The sequence below is a fragment of the Schistocerca serialis genome, chromosome 4, assembly GCF_023864345.2.
Source record: "Schistocerca serialis cubense isolate TAMUIC-IGC-003099 chromosome 4, iqSchSeri2.2, whole genome shotgun sequence".
Taxonomy (NCBI): Eukaryota; Metazoa; Arthropoda; class Insecta; order Orthoptera; family Acrididae; genus Schistocerca; species Schistocerca serialis.
The window spans coordinates 702,536,169-702,553,939 of record NC_064641.1 but is presented as its reverse complement, the minus strand read 5'-3'; the positions used below and the strand labels follow the sequence as shown (position 1 = coordinate 702,553,939).

The 17,771-nt window shown below is 39.3% G+C and overlaps 2 protein-coding genes across 2 annotated transcripts in view; one reads left to right on the top strand and one right to left on the bottom strand.

The window, feature by feature from the left end:
- Positions 1-13,076, bottom strand: part of LOC126473213 (pre-rRNA 2'-O-ribose RNA methyltransferase FTSJ3) — a 116,043-nt gene extending 102,967 nt beyond the window's left edge. The window contains exon 1 of the mRNA XM_050100123.1: positions 12,919-13,076. Coding sequence (XP_049956080.1) covers positions 12,919-12,985 — 67 coding nt within the window. The 5' untranslated portion in view covers positions 12,986-13,076. The remainder of the gene's footprint in view (positions 1-12,918) is intronic.
- A 462-nt stretch (positions 13,077-13,538) lies between these two features.
- Positions 13,539-14,776, top strand: LOC126474349 (mediator of RNA polymerase II transcription subunit 19). Its single transcript, XM_050101816.1, has 2 exons — positions 13,539-13,789; positions 13,875-14,776. Exons 1-2 carry the CDS (start codon positions 13,606-13,608, stop codon positions 14,408-14,410), a joined length of 720 nt encoding a protein of 239 aa, XP_049957773.1. The 5' UTR covers positions 13,539-13,605; the 3' UTR covers positions 14,411-14,776.
- Positions 14,777-17,771: the final 2,995 nt, after the last annotated feature.

The following is a 17,771-nucleotide window of genomic DNA, read 5'->3' as shown; positions in this document are numbered from 1 at the left end:
AACCCTTGAGTCTGTGAGACACAACTTACCTGTAGACAAAAATACTGTGTCCTGAGCCAAGTGGCGGTAAACGCAAAAGGATAGGGATCAGCTAATGGCAGATGTTCAAACACATGGTGATAATGGTACCCCTTACGGAAATGAAAGCAAAGGACAGAAGGGCACCCTCTGTTATGGCTGGAGGCCTCATATGTATTGAACAGGCTATGGAATAGCCATTAGGGGAACAAGGCACAACCAGACTGCAGATTGTGGCACACAATTGAATGGACAATGCCAGTCATATGGGGTCCAAGGTCATACTTGGATCATTCCAGTGACTGGCAAAAAGCAGTGAGAAAACTAATGTTATTCACAGAGGTTCAACTAGCTCACAATGTGCAGCACTGCCTCTAGAACTGATAAGGGCCCTCTCGTTCTGAGACAAGTAGAAGGTTTCAACCAGACAATTCAAAGATTCTGTGACAAGCTACGCGCCATTTTCTTGACTTGTTGAGAATTGCAGGGTCCCCTAAATGGATCAAGGACGCACTACACATCAGGAGCTGCTATCGAGGAAACTGACTGTGTCTGGGGCACTCTCAAGGTTTTTTATAGTTTAAAATGAAACTTCTGTCCAATCCAGATAATGACATCTGTAGGAGATCCTAAAGTATTAAGGGAAGGTTCAAAGAAATAGCCATCACAGATGAAACAAATTTAAATCCTAGTGACCAACTGCCAAAGCATTTGCAACATAGTCCCAGAGTTTAAAACAATCCAAAAGGCAGCACAAAGAGCTCGTTAAAACTTGAAATCAACAGCAGTAAGATTTTTGGATTAAATCTGAGTATAGACTAAGAGGAAAGGATAATACCAAATGGAGCTGGTGTCTGTGTCACAGTACACAAAAAAGTAGAATCCATCAAAATTCAAACTGAATCTCCATGTGAGATTGTTTGGGCAAGTCTAAGTAGTATCAAACATGGGCATAAACTTGTAATTGGATCATTCCATTCACCATGAGACTTACTTCCAGATGTAACAGAAATCTTTAGAGAAAACCTGAGTTTGGTGGTACAAATAGTCTCCAAACATACTATGATCATTCAAGGAGACTTAAATCATTCAGTAATTAGTTTGAAAAATTCCAGTTTTGTTAGTGGTGGGAGTGATAAGATATCCTGCAAAAGATTACTAAAAGCTTTCTCTGAAAACTACCTAGAACAGATAGTTCATGAGCCCCCTCACGATGGAAATATATTAAACCTAATGGCAGCAAGTACACCTGTCATCTTAGCTGTTGCCCGTACTGAAACTGGTATAAGTGACCATGAGGAAGTTCTAGCAACAACGATTACTAAAGTACAAAGGCCAGTCAAAATAAGTAGGAATATTTACAATATTTAATATGTTAGATAAAGAGGGATCCATATCACATCTCAAGATGGACTCAAAAAATTTACTTCTAGCCAGGACATGTAGAAAAACTGTGGTTTAAGTTTAAAAGAATGGTTAACCATGCACTGGACGCATATATACCTAGTACAACAGTTCATGATGGGAGTGAGGTCAACTGGTAGTTGTGATATCACCCATTTGCTTTGACCTGTGACGTAACTGCGTTGTATGACGTCACTAAAATAGATCAAGTATGCAGAGGGCATACTGGATGAAGTGCTGGCAAACACTAGTGTGGAACTGGACTCTTCAGTGTATTGTGAGTTCTTGGTGGTCTTCGAGGTGGTGGTTGCAGTTGTTGACTACCAATTTGTGTGTGTGTGTGTGTGTGTGTGTGTGTGTGTGTGTGTGTGTGTGTGTGTGTGTGTGTGTGTGTGTGTGAATGAAAGTGATTTTCTTTGAATAATTTTCTTCATAATTTATGTTGGACTAGTTTGTTGCATTATGATTTTGATGTTTGGGTTGGTAGTTGGACATCATACTTATTAGCGTGTACTATTGAGTATCATGAACTGTGCTCTGGGGCTGCAGATATGTGGGGCTGGTATTGTGAATTTCGACTGAGCTACATGGGTTAAGCAAATTTCCTGGTACCATGGTATTTTTATAGGTTTCTGTGTTCGCAGTATTGTGATCATATATCGAGATATTTTGAAAGAAACACATTTGGCTGTCAAAGATGGCTAGCACTATCATAGCAGAATTTCATCAAAAGATCTCTCACAAAATCTAGAGAAATTCTAGTCGCAAGAAAAGACTGTCAGTGTCACCAAAATTAGTGTCCAGACACTCATGAATGAAACTAAGAACACAAATACTGAACTCTGTCTTCAAACATCACTTCACTAATTAGAGGTGTACTGTCAAAGTTTACTTCTCGCACAACAGCAAAGATGAGTGATATCATGTCAGTGGCATTGAGAAACAGCTGAAATCGCTAAACTTATACAAGGCTCCAGGACCCACAGGTTTCCGAGTCAGATTCTATACAGAACTTGCCACTGACTTAGCTTTCAGTTTTACCACAATACACTGTACATTACTTGAACAAAAGACTGTGCCCAGTGATTGGAAAGAGCACAGACCATACCTGTTTACAAGAAGGGTAACATAAGTAACTGACACAACTACCGTACAATCTCACTGACTTCCATATGTTGTAGTATCTTACAAGGGAACCTCCCCATCGCACCCCCCTCAGATTTAGTTATAAGTTGGCACAGTGGATAGGCCTTGAAAAACTGAACACAGATCAATCGAGAAAACAGGAAGAAGTTATGTGGAACTATGAAAAAAATAGCAAAATATACAAACTGAGTAGTCCCTGTGCAAGACAGGCAACATCAAGGAGGAAGTGAGCTCAGGAGCATCGTGGTCCAGTGGTCAGCGTGAGCTGCTGCGATTCAAGAGGTCCTTGGTTCAAATCTACCCTCGAGTGAAGAGTTTATTTTTTTATTTTCAGACAGTTATTATCTGTCCGTCCGTCCGTCCGTCCGTCCGATGCGAGGTAACTGCGCCGTAGCATGAGGATACTACACCTAAACAAACATCGAAACACACGACGTCAGTCGACAACAGCGCACGGAAGAGGAGTATTCCTGCTAACGAGGCTCCCTGGCTGGCAGTTGACTGTTCGCTACTTTGGACGGGAGTGCATTAAATACGTGAGATGTATTCCGTGGGCAATATGAATCCAGCAAATATAGCTCGCGACTTCAATAACAAGGTCAATGAATATTTTCCGAACTGTAAGTTTGCGGTGCGGTCGCAAAACATACACACTAAACTTATTACAGTGAACAGAGACGACAATGAAAGAAAGGACAGATCATAACTTTGCGAAAATAAAGGAAGAAAAATTTTCAGACGAGGGTAGGTTTGAACCCAGGACCTCTTACTCCGCAGTTGCTCACGCTAACCACGGGACCACGGCACTTCTATGCTCACTTTATCATTGATGTTGCATATCTTACACATGGACTACTCAGTTTGTATATTTTGCTTATTTTTTCATAGTTCCACACAACTTCTTCCTGTTTTCTCGAATGATCTGTGTTCAGTTTTTCAAGGCCTATCCACTGTGCCAACTTATAACTAACTCTGAGGGGGGTGCGATGGGGAGGTTCCCTTGTTAGAAGATATTCTGAGTTCTGACATAATGAGGTATCTTCAACAGTATAACCTCCTCCTCCATCTCAGTCAGCATAGATTCCAAAAACACAGGTCATACAAAACTCAACTTTCACTTATTCACACAATACCACAAAAATCATAGATCAAGATAATCTGCTGTCGTTCCCTAAAACTGAGCCAGTAGGACTCACTTCGCCTGTTTTGGGGAAACCCTTTTTGTCTGGTGTCAGGAGGAGGCAAACACAAAAGGGTAGGGGGTCTATTAATAATTGCCAGTCAAAATGTACAGCGAATGATCGTACCCCTTAGGGAAATGGTAGCAAGGGACAGGAAAGGACACCAGGTGCATTCAGTGTGTATGCCTGGGGAGCTCACTCGGCATGTTGAAGAAGCTATTCCGGCAACCACTGAAGGAACACATGGGGCAACTAACTGTAGATTGTGGCGCATGTTGGAAAAGACGATGCCTGTCCTCTAGGCTCCATATCACTTTTGCATCATTCCAGTGACTGTGCATGTAGCTTCAACGAAGCTCACAATTCACAGCATTGTACCCAGAACTGATTGTGGCCCTTTGGTTCTGAGTCGAGTGGGAGGACTGAAACAGACACTTCTAAGGTTCTTTGACAAGCTAGGCTGCGACTTCCTGGACTCGTGCCACAGAGTTGGGAACTGTAGGGGTCCCCGAAATAGGTGAGTTGTACACTATACATCAGAGGCTGCTACTTATGTTGCTGACACTTTGTGGAGCACACACAAGTTTTTTAGATTAGGTGACTCTCCATGCAATCCACATAACGATAGCTGTAGGAAACCCAGAAGTATCAGCATAAGACCGAAAGAAATGCCTCCCACAGGTGAGAGTATTAAAATCCTAATGGTAAACTGCCGAAGCATTCACAACAAAGCAACAGAGTTTGAAAAGCAGTGAAGCTCACATAATACTACATACAGAAAGCTGGTTGAAACCCGAAATTGTTAGCAGTGAGATTTTTGGGGAAAATTCAAACGTATATTGAAAGGACAGGCAAACGGGAAATGGAGATGGTGTATTTGTTGCAGTAGAAAAGAAACTCAAATCCACCGAGGTAGAATTTGAAGCTGCATGTGAGAGAGAGACTATGTGGGCAAGACTCATTATCAGGGGTGGGCACAATATGTTTATTGGATCCTTTTATCACCCACCACACCCATCTCCTGATGTAACCGAAAACTTTAGAGACAACCTCAGTTCACTTACCTTCCTTAAGTTCCCCAATCATAATGTATTCATTGGTGGAGATGTTAATCATCTGACAATCAGGAAAATTACAGTTTTGTTAGTGGTGGGTGGGATAAGACATCCTGTGAAACTTTACTAAATGTCTTCTCTGAAAACTATCCACAACAGTTAGTTAGGAACCCCACTCATAATAGATCTGGTCCTTGTGGATGTCCACATTGAAACTGGTATTAGTGACCACAGCGTGGTTGTGGCGACAACAATTACCAAAGTACAAAGGACAACTAAAACAAGCAGAAAGATATATATGTTCAGTAAGCTAGATAAAAAAACAGTGGTGTCATCTCTCAGTGAGGAACTTGAAACTTTCAGCACAGCCCGGAGCACGTAGAGGAACTCTGGCCTAAGTTTTGAAAGAATAATTTGTGATGCACTAGATAGATATGTACCCAGCAGAACAGTTCACAATAGTAGGGAACCACCATGGTTTACTGTCAGCATAAAGAAATTTCTAAAGAAGCAGAGATTACTGCATAATAGAAAACAAAGCGTAGGGCTACAGATAGAGACACGCTGAAAGAAATGCATTTGGCTTTCAAGAGAGGAATGCATGAAGCCTCCAATGACTACCGTATCAAAATAATGTCAAGTGATATTTTACAGAACACAATGAAAATTGTATGCAAAGGCTGTTAGTGTCGCCAAAGTCCCAACCAAATGAGACAGGAACTGAAATTGAGGGTAGCAAGGCAAAAGCTGAAATGCTTAACTCTGTTTCCAAATGTTCCTTTACAAAGGAAAACCCAAGAGAATTGTCCCAATTTAATCCTCACACCACTGAAAAGGTGACTGAAATAAGTATTAGTGTCAGTGGTGCTGAGAAACAGCCGAAATCATTAAAATTGAACAATGCTCTAGGCCCCGATAGAATCCCTATCAGATTCTATACTGAATTTGCGGCCGAGTTAGCCCCTCTTCTAATTATAATCCATCGTACATCCCTCAAACAAAAAACCATGGCTCATAAATGGAAAACTCTGCATTTCAAAAATGAAAAAAACATTGTAACCTACGACTGTAATATCAATGAGTCACTTCTGGAATCAGCCAACTCATACGAATACCTAGGTGTAACCCTCTGTAGGGATATGAAATGGAACAATCACTTAGGTTCAGAGATGGGTAAAGCCGGTGGTAAACTTCGGTTTATTGGTAGAATACTGGGGAAGTCGAATCAGTCTACAGAGGAGACTGCTTACAAATCATTCATGTGACTGGTTCTAGAATATTGTTCAAGTGTGTGGGACCCATACCAAATAGGACTAACAGTGGATATTGAATGTATACAGAGAATTCATGGGAAAAGTGTCACAGAGATAATGGAGGAAGCGAATTGAAAGACTCTTGAAGATAGATATAACTGTCCCAATAAAGTCTATTAACAAAGTTACAAGAACTGGCTTTAAATGATTACTCTAGGAATATATTACAACACCCTTTATATCGCTCACATAGCAATTGCCAGGATAAGATTAGAAAAACTACTGCATGCACACAGGCATTCAAACAATCATTATTTCTGTGCTCCATAATTGAATGGAACAGGAAGAAACCCTAATAACTGCAATGGGACATACTCTCTGTCATGCAACTCACGGTGGCTTGCAGAGTGTAGATGCAGATCATCAATGCAGTTGCTTTTGTCTTGCTAAAAGGAAATGACTTGGCACCACACCAACATTTACGAACTAGAGTACATCATATGAAGTAGAAAATAATAATTGTGACTGGGCTGTGGAGTTCTTAACAAAGAGGACACATCATGTTACATTGGATGGGGTGTCACAGACACAAGTAGAAGTAACTTCAGGTTTTTCTCAGGAAAGTGTGTTGAAACCATTGCTTTTTAGGTTGTACAGCGTGGCGCAGGTAAAAGTAGCCCGTGTTAAGTATAAAGGAAATGCAGTGAAATTACAGAAACGAAGAAATGAAATGAACTTACCATTTATTTACAATGAAAAATACATGTACAAAAGATGTTAAAAGTAACCCCTGCAACATCAATAAACAGCTGTGCACATCTAAGCATATTCAGATACAACCGGCATAAAGTTGGGATATCAATGGCAGCAACTACATGGCTATGTTGTCTTTCAGTTCCTGTATTGTGTGTGGAATTGTTTCATAGACCTCGCTCTTCAAGTGTCCTCAAAGAAAAAAACTGCACGTTGTTAGAGACGACGAACGTGGTGGTCATAAATATTTGCTGACAGTTTGTTCCTCAGTGAAGACATCATGGACAGGGTTCTCCATTACTTAGTACCTCATGTTCTATGAATTTATAAGACGGGAAAAATGAAATCATGATTCATCAGTCATGATGTAATGGAAACTGTCTAACAAATGATTATTGATGTTATTCAAAAGACACATGCAGTAATCTACACATTTCTGACTGTCATCCTTCCATAATTGCTGCACAACCATCACACGACGCAACTTACGACTTTTCAGTATCCACTGACAACTTCTACTTAATGTGCCTTCCTGGCCAATTTACATGTAGATTTGTTTGGGCTGTAAATAATAGTTGTAGATAATGCACAAGGCATCCTGCATTTCACTGGCAAGACCTGGGAAAATGCAGTCAGTGTAGATAGGAGACTGCTTACAAATCATTTGTATGTCCCATTTTACAATACTGCTCAAACTTGTGGGATCCATAACAAATAGGACTAACATGGTATATTGAACATATACGAAGAAGGGCAACAAGAATGGACACAGATTTGATTCACGTGAGAACATCCTGGAAATGTTGAGGACCTGAACTGGCAGACTATTGAAGAGGGATGCAAATTATCCTACAAAAGTGTGCTTAGCAAAATTTCTAGAAGCAATATTAAGAGCAGAAGCTACAGATATTCTCACCTCTTACATACCACTCCTGCATGAACTGTGAAGACAATATCAGACTAATTACAGCATGCAGACAATATTTAAGCAGTTATACCTCCTGCTCTTAATATGTGATTGGTGCAGGAAGAAACCTAGCATGTGGTTCCATGTTAAGTACTCTGCTGTATACTTCACAGTGGTTCATAAAGTATGGGAAATATGGAAGCGTCCGATCCCACCCGTCGGCTTTGACCCATGACGTCACAAATATGGCGGAAACAACCATAAATGTCAATTCCAATATGGCGGATATAAAATCGTTGCATACGTATCATAAAGACGAAAATACATAGAAAAACAACACACACACAGGTTTCACAAAAAGCCTAATGACTCTAACGGGATAAGCGTGGGAAATTGGGGGTTTTTGGGTGGGGAGAAACTAAATATAAACAAACTTAGCCACCCACCGCCATACAAAACCACGCAAGATGACGAAAAGAAATCGACATCACAAAACTCACCAAATACCACAAAACACATTATCTGGAATCGGACACTTCCCTTGACCTATATAGATCTACAGTAGCTCCCGATCCCATAAATTGGGATCGAACACTTCCCTTGACCTAAATAGCTCAACAGCAACTCCCGATCCCATCTCCCAATACAAAAATCAAAATACACCGCAAAACATTACGAACAAACACTTCCCTTGACCTAAATATATCTACAACAGCTCCCGATCCCATAAATTGGGATCGAACACTTCCCTTAACCTATATAGCTCAACAGCAGCTCCCGATCCCATCTCCCAACACAAAAATCAAAATACACCGCAAAACATTGCGAACAAACACTTCCCTTGACCTACATATATCTACAGCAGCTCCCGCTCCCATAAATTGGGATCGAACACTTCCCTTGACCTATACAGCTCAACAGCAGCTCCCGATCCCATCTCCCAATACAAAAATCAAAATACACCGCAAAACATTACGAACAAACACTTCCCTTGACCTACATATATCTACAGCAGCTCCCGATCCCATAAATTGGGATCGAACACTTCCCTTGACCTATATAGTTCAACAGCAGCTCCCGATCCCATCTCCCATTACAAAAATCAACATACTCCACCAGACATTGAGATTGAACACTTCCCTCCAACTATAGAGCTCAACAGCAGCTCCCAATCCCATAACTTAGGATTGACCACTACCCTTGACCTATGTAACTCAAAAACATCTCCCAATACGAATACCAATACCAACCTTCACAGCCACAAATTTCAATGAAACACTTCCCTATACCCCAATACACAACACATACGCCAAAAACAAAAAAAATGAGAACTTACCACAAGAAAGTTCCAGCCCCACAAACTAGATTGGCCACCACAATCACACACACACACACACACACACACACACACGCACGCACGCACGCACGCACGCACGCAAACCAACGAAAAAATACTGTACCAAAAGAAAAACCCAACCCACCCACACCTCAACCCCCTCCTCCCCCCCCAACCCCAAAATAAAAAACCCACAAAAAACAAATGCAACATAAAAAACATCTCAATCACACACTACAACTCAACAAAAACTTCAACAAAATAGATCCTCCACAACTAAAACAAAAAAACAAACACACTCCCCCTCCCCTCCCCCCCACCTTAAACACTATACAACAAAATAAGCCACCTACCCAGCCCACCCTAACTAACCACTTTCGGCCTATACATTTTACCCACAGCCCTTAAGAAAACCCGAACAATACAATAGCCCTCCGGGACACTCTTCCGCCAACAGTACTCATCTAAATGAGACTGAAGGTTGGAAGAGCGCCTCTTCCCCCTCCCAAGAACTGACTTAACCGCCCCCCACATCCCCTCTATTGTATTAGTACAAGCCCCTGTCTCATAATTCTTAAACTAAACTATGGTTCACTACTAAATGATTAAATCCCCTCTCACCCAACCCCCTATAAGAAGAAAAAGCATCAGAAACTATTGTGGACCCCGGCTCTATATATTCCTCAATTAAACCCACTAATTCAGCTTTCGACCTCTCTTCCACAACCCTAAAGACACATTCGGAACCCCCCCCCCCCCCCCCCGGAACAACAGCCCCCCCACACCCAAAGACCAGCCACAGACTTCCCCCTCCCATACTTCCTTTTCCCAAACTGTGACTCGTCCACCTCCACAACCACCCCATGCCCCCCCAACTTACCCCTGTACTTAATAAATTCCTAACACACTTCACGACGAAAGGAATACCAATCTAAAACAGTCCTCTCACTCACACCAGTCTCATGCGCGCAAAAACTCTGTGGGGATCTATAACAAAAATAATATGTAACAAGCACAATCTCACGCATGCCCAATCTAGACTTCTCGAATCAGGTACCGCGCCGTATGGAACGCCATATGTCATCTTTGCGCCAGCGCCACATGTAACCGTCCCTGGTCCGAGAGGCCGGAACTTTAACCAATTTCATTGGTTCACGGCACACACCGCACTTCACGACCTCGGCAATTAAGCCAAATAGCTGAAGGAATTTAATCAGCTCTAAAGCTGTGTCCCCCGTCATAGCCCTCAACCGAGAACTATTAATCTGGTCTTTCATATCCATTCCTGAACAAAAAACCACAACCGAATACACTTAATAACAAACCCACCCGACGTACAGCAATCATCATTACATTAACCATCACACAGAACCGTTAACTCACTGATACAAATTCCGCTTCAAAAAGACGCACGCAGCACTCACCACTGAGCAACAGCAAACTGAGCCCAACACACCAAACAAACGAAAACCATGAACATACCACCAGAGGGCACAACAAACAACAACACGACATCTAAAAACACGCCACACTCACAAACCAAACTCCGCGCCGTAATGACGTCACACACCACACCACCCTTACGTCACGGGTCAAAGCCGACGCGTGAGATCGGATGTTTCTGTTGACCCAAAGTATGTATAAAGATGAACTGAGAATTAAAAGTTGCAAATGAAATAGATATTATATGCATCTATGTGCACTGCCTCTGTTGCTGCTGGGTAGCTACATTAGAATTATTTCAATGAATATTTAATTTCAGGTTCACTTTACTTTTAACAATAATTATGGCTGTGGTCTTCATTTGAAAATTGTACTATAACCCCCATTCGCTGAATGCTGGCAAGTATTCTGGTTCAACAGATGAATGCTATGAACATGTGGATTTAATGTCAGTGTACAAATTGTTGTTCAAGAGTTAAAATAAAATATGGCCATGATGTTGTATGTTATGGAAAAGGAGACTTTTTCAAAGACAGTTTCAGTCCTATGTACACAACAAATAGCCAAAAGCTGTTTTCACAGAGGTGCTCAGACAATGAGTTATAATCTAGTGACATTGTTTGATGTGTAAAGTTCCACAATACTGAATGCAAACAAGCATTCATAGTTGCATAGCTAAGTGAACTACTGCATCTGCATATGATGAAATGCAGATGGTGTTTTATAAGACACAACAATTTCAATTGCAGAAATACAACCTTTAGTAAGGAAACACCCCCTCCTCCTCCTACTATTTAATTAATGTAATGTTAAATTAAGTCAATTTTGTAATGATGTTTACTTGTGGTCACAGATTGCTTACTTTTATGGTTCAATATGAAAGTAGTGGTCCTACGAGGCAACTGGGTAGATGCATGGAAATATCGTGTTGCAGAAACAAGCTTTATGGCCATTTGTAGTATTGACTTAAATGCAAGGATGATTCTGAGTGTTTACACTATATTTCACTTGTGTTATCTTATTGAATAAAGTTTTGGTTCAAATGAAAGATGTGTACACTAAGCATGAGTTCAAAAAATGAGTTGCGGATTCCAGCATACAATCTGCAAACGAGCCATTTCAAATATGCTAACACAGTGTCATAACATAGTTGCATCAGGGGTCAAAGCTGAAGCTTGGTACTGTTATTACTAGCAAGCTTCACAGCTATGAAAGCTCTTTGCTGCAAACATCAAAACACTTTGCCAGGTAGTTCAATCTTGGCTTTTAGTTTTCCAGTTCATCACATGTAATATTTTCATATTTTCTCTGATGCTGTAGAAGTAGCATAGTGTTAGTCTTTCAAGAAGTCTTCACTGGGGACGTTCTGTACATACTTGATAGATTTTCTTCTCTTCTGGATCTTAAAGCTTATTCCAATCCAATGAAGTCTCCTAGCTTTGATTTTGGATACAATGTCTGGTTCTCCACAAACATATTTCTTGGATTGTTAATATTCTTCATTCTCTCATGTTCGTACTCTGTATCCCACCAAATATCTTCCTCAAAATTTTTCTTTCAAAGTTTCTTAATTATGCTTCTCCCGATTTTGTTAATGTTCATGCCTCACAAATATATGTCAGAATAGGTATGATAACTGTTTTATACATGTCAATCTTCACATTTCTTAATGCTCTGCTGTGAGACAACTAAGTATTTGGTTTTAATTGTACTACATTAATTTCTAGCCCTGTTCCAAGTTAAGTTGTTACACAATATTGGGGTGAATGAATTCATTTCTTGTACATTTTCTCTAAGAAAACGACGTCATCTGCATACACCAGTATGTTAAAACTGTGATGTAGTTTGTTTTAAGGTGTGAAGCTTTTATTCTCCTGGTGTCGTGCTCCATAACGAGGTTGAAAAGAGATGGTGAGAAAGCTCCTCTTAGTTTGACTCCGGGTGTAACATGGGCCAGATTTTACCAGTTACTTAAGTCGTCTTCCAATAAGATTGATGTTGATCACATCTAATATCATCAACATTCGCGACATTTGGAATCACAAACGATAACGTGAAAACTTTAAGCTGCAATAACGCGGGATACAAAGGTTACTACGAAGTGAAATTTCTTGAGTGTGATTTCTCAAATAATTGAATAAACAAACAATATGGCTGAGAGGATTATTACGAAGTTAAAAGTGTCATTTGAAACACAACGGGCAGAATAAAAAGGTACTTGGGGAGGGTTGCGATTGCATGCGTCGTTCTCCATATGAGTAGTATTTCGGATAATGTACTAAATTTTCGTTAACACATAAATAATCTACAGCCGCAACAGCGTTAGTGTATGTCACTTTAGTATTGCCTTTCACACACACACAAACACACACAAATATTGAGTTCGGGCATAAATCTCAAGGCGCCGGTTGTAAGCTATTACCTGTTTCCTTTGCAAGTTTATAGTATTTATCTCGACGTTGTTTTCCAATTTTTGTCTTCTTCCCCATTTTAATGCTGTTTAGCGTTTACTACAACTCATACGTTTTGTATACACTCACACGTGTTGCACAAATGTTTACACTTTACTTCAAAGATGTTAGTTATGACAAATAGACAGTACACTCATCCAGAAAGTGTATAACGCGTCTATTTTCGAACCAACTTTTAAGGGACACAGAATTTCTCTTAAGTTATCTCGTAATTTAACACTGGTACATAAACATCTTATATTTTAAAGTAATATCATACTCATGTATGGGATGAAATCTGAAGTCGTAAGGGATACTAGTTCGGATTAATAATTTTCTGTAGTTAAACAGATGATTTGGCGATGTAAAATATCTAACTTAAGAATAAACAGGAAATATGTCTTGGACTCTTTTAGCGTCGCATCTGCACTATTTATATCCAGAAAGGATAAGCGATCATGTAATTAATTCAACACGACTATTGTTACTGAGATATTCCATAATCAACTGATAGCACGAAATGCTTTGTTCTTAATCAGCAGACAAATTGTGTCCTAGCAATTTTGATGCTTTGGCAACGATAGCTATCTTCGGCAGTAAAGATGTTTGTCGGAGGAAAGGATTGTTTTTGTGAAACGTCCATGAAACGATGAGGGAAGATGATGATGGCTGATCAGTTTCGTAAAGTAGAACAATATTCGCCAAAATCATCACCCAGGGGGGCTCGTTCCCCAGTTGTTTCGCGACAAGATTCGACAGGAACGCTAAAAACAACGATTTCTTTGGGGAAAAATCCCTCCATTGTCCATAGCGGGCCTTTCTACTTGATGAAGGAGCCGCCAGGTAAGTTTACAAACAACTGTTAGAGATGTCAGTGTAATCAGTTTCAGTACAAGTGTTTTAAATGTTGTTTTTTTTGTCGTTTCAGGAGAATGTGAACTTACAGGTGCAACAAATTTGATGGCATATTATGGCCTGGAACATTCATATAGTAAATTCAGCACTGGGAAGAAAGTGAAAGAACAGTTGTCGTCGTTTTTGCCGAATTTGCCTGGTATGATAGACACGCCTGGCCATCAGGATAATAGCTCCCTCCGATCAGTCATTGAGAAGCCGCCAATTTGTGGTAAAGAACTACTTCCTTTAACAAGTGTCCAACTTTCTGGTTTCCGTTTACATCCTGGGCCTCTGCCTGAACAGTACAGATATGTTAACCAACCACCGCAGAGAAAACATAAAAACAAGCATAAGAAACATAAACATAAAGCTGGCGATACTCCTAATCAAGAAACACAAATTACAGAAGTCGGACAAGATACACACGAAAAGAAGCATAAAAAACAGAAACGGCATGATGAAGACAAAGATAGAAAGAGAAGGAAGAAGGAAAAGAAGAGAAAGAAGCAGAAGCATAGTCCAGAACATTCTGGGGGTCTGACACCAAGTCAACATTCGAATGGTTAATGAAAGGCAGTGCGGCCACAACATTGTGATTGCATTTCAGAGTTATTGTGGTTTGTTGTTTTTACCCAAGCATTTAGCAGTGTCTTACTGTGCACAATGCTGAAAAGTGGTTTTTATTTCAGTGAAATAGTTTATCTCGAAAGAAAAATCTCAGGAAAGTGATTTTACATATAATTTTAAGTAATTATATGTTTGTACACTCGGCAGTGATCTCATGTATCATGGGCAAAGACAGCGTTCTGTGAAGTGATAAATTAATTTTGTAATCTATTTTATGTGATGAATATGTATAGGACAGGAAGAAGTATGTACTTGTTATGAAATGAATTAAAGTAATTTTATTTAACCGATTTAAATAAAAAGAAACGTTCTCGTAAATAAGTGATCAGTGTTTAGGATTTTTTGTTGTCTTTAATATTTTTACACAGGAATACAATTGGAAGGTAGTTTCCCACAATCTGGTATAATTTGTATGACAGATCGTATAATTAGAGGTGAGTCTTGTATAGTTTTGGTATCTTTTCATTAATCTCATCCTCAAAGAAATTGGTGAATTGCTTTTCTTTAACATTAGCATGTTTTATTTAGGTCATGCCATCTGTAGAGTACATGTTTTAATGTAGTGTTGCTTGTAAACTAACTACAGTTTTTTGAAAAAAAGAAAAAAATCGTCGCACAGAGGGTCATTGACCCAGTTGCATGCAAATTTTGTTGTTGCAGGGAAACCTTATTGTACTGTGGTGCAGTTTTCCTATATGTAAAAATGTGGGTCATTTGCATTAATTTTGTATCCCCTCCTGTGATATTACTATTGCAAGCAGATAACAAAATTTTATTTTTAGTTTGTGTTTGTGTGTTAGTTTTTCAATCCAAGTTGATTAGTGCAAGTTCCACAATTTCTGGTTAATGCCTCTAATTGGAAGCCAATGAAACATACAGTATTGATGGCTCATTGAAAGCCTGGTGTAAAAGTGAGTCGTTTTTTTTTTTCCTTTTCTGGGTTTATGTAAAGCCCATTTTCAAACCTTATTAAATTACTGTGGGAATCGGTAGTGTGATTATGACATTGGACCTGAGCGGGGAAAAGTACAAATCACCATCCAGGTATACTGCTTTAATAATTTTATACCAGGACAACACTGAATGATTTTTCTATTGCTATTGTCAGAATATTTTTATGCACAAATGGTTGCCAGATTATGAATCAAGTTCTGAAATGGATTGTGAATCATTTTATGCTGTTGCCAAAAATTAGACATCAGTTGATACAGTACAGCTGAATGTGTTTTACACAAATCATGATCATTAATACATTTCTATAACTTAAACTGAAATGTATTATACCCATCTCCTCAGGAAGGCCATTGTATGCATGTGAATATTCAGATTGTCGTGAATTGATAGACATGAGTGATGGGATAATAATGTTCTTCACAATACTTTGAAGGGTAACACATTTTGTTCTTGTGTTGAGTATGGTCTCCAGTCAATGTTTGACAGTTTTAAAGTGTGTAACATATGTGTAGTAAACCTAAATAAGTGAATTTCATGAATAGTGTATTACCAATTTGGGTGCCTAAGAGTGGCTTATGGGTTGAGTGACCATTAGTTCTTTCTTACAAAGGTATAAAGAAGAGGAATCACTAACAAAAGGCACCCAGTTTTAGCTTGTCACAAATAATGCATTGTCTATATTCATATCTCCTTTTCTTTGTGTTGCAGTTGGATTTCTCCCTTACGTTCTTCCTTATGGGTTGTTTATGATGTTTACTGTTAATTCTTTTCCGTGTACATATGTACTTCTCTGGTGTTGGTCCTTTATACTTTCTTGGATGATTTTCATTTCAATATTTTTACTGACTGGCTTACTTCTCTACAGCAGCAGAAGTAATTTTATTACACACATGGTTTTTTCTCTGTATGCTGTTTTAAGCTTTTGTTGACGTACTCCCAAATGAAGTACACATGGTTGTGACAGGTAATTATCAGTTTTAAGTTTAGCATTTTCTCTAGATTTAGCTGTGTTGTATATAGCTAGCTGTTCACATTATATGAAGTTTAATTTTCGATAGCAGTATGAAGAACTCGAGTTGTACTCTTAAATTCTTGTACATCAGCTGTGTCAAGTGGTAGGTTGTATGGACTTCAGTGAGGGTAAAATGATTCCAGTACATCAATTCTTTGTTTTATTTACTTGTGTTTTTAATGACATCAGATTGCAGTTTGACTCTGTGTGCGATACTATGCCCTGGTTTTCTAACGAACAGCTAACCATTGGAATACATATAGCTTGATTTATAAATGGTGGAAAACATCTTAATGACATGCTTAAACACATCTGATTGTCAGGCATGTAAAATTTTGTGTGTGCAGGGTAAAATAAGACATTTGTTTATACATCCTCTATGCTTAATCTTTGGTATACAGTCATGTTTACTGGATTATGAGCAGACGGGATCGGCCTCTGGTTACCTAATGGAAGAGAAATATTTCTTAATGTGTTTTGAATGTCTATCTGTTCACTTAAGTTGACATTTATGAATTGATAGAGACATGTATATATAAGAAAAATGTGCTGCAGGCCAACAAATCTCAATTACAGTACACCAAACATTGGGTCGACAGAAGCGTCCGATCCCACGCGTCGGCTTTGACCCGTGACGTAAGGGTGTTGTCGTGTGTGACGTCATGACGGCGCGGAGTTTGGTTTGAGTGTGGCTGTCTCCAGTTCTGTTTTATCTTATTTTATTTACTTTTCTGATCTGTTCGTTCTATCTCGTGAATTTTTTTTTTTTTTTTTAATTTAAAAACACTTATTACTTATTTTAATTATCTGTTTCCTCCAATTTCTGTTTTAGTTTATTATATTTATCTTTCTGATCTGTTCGTTCTATCCTGTGAGATTGTTTTTTTTTTTAAAGACAGAAAACACTAAACAGCTACTGAAGCATCTTTATCTTCTATGGGTTGCAGGGGTTACGACACCTGGCGAGGTGGGTGGGTATTCATGCATGGCTGTCTTCACTTACACGTTGTAGCTACGCAAGGCATCTAAATTTGTTTATATTTGGTTTGCCCCCCCACCCAAAACACCCATTTCCCGCGCTTGTCCCGTTAGTGTCATTAGGCTTCTTGTGGAAAGTGTGTGTGTGTGTGTGTGTTTGTTTTTGTTTCCGCCATATTTGTGACGTCATGGGTCAAAGCAGACGGGCGGGATCGGATGCTTCCGTATTTCCCAAACATCCATATAATCTGACATATAGGTGATACATTGATAGAAATAATTGTACCTACATTGTATGCAATAGAAGACAAATGTATCAAAAAATGTAGACAGGCATTTCCTACAAAACTGAGTAAT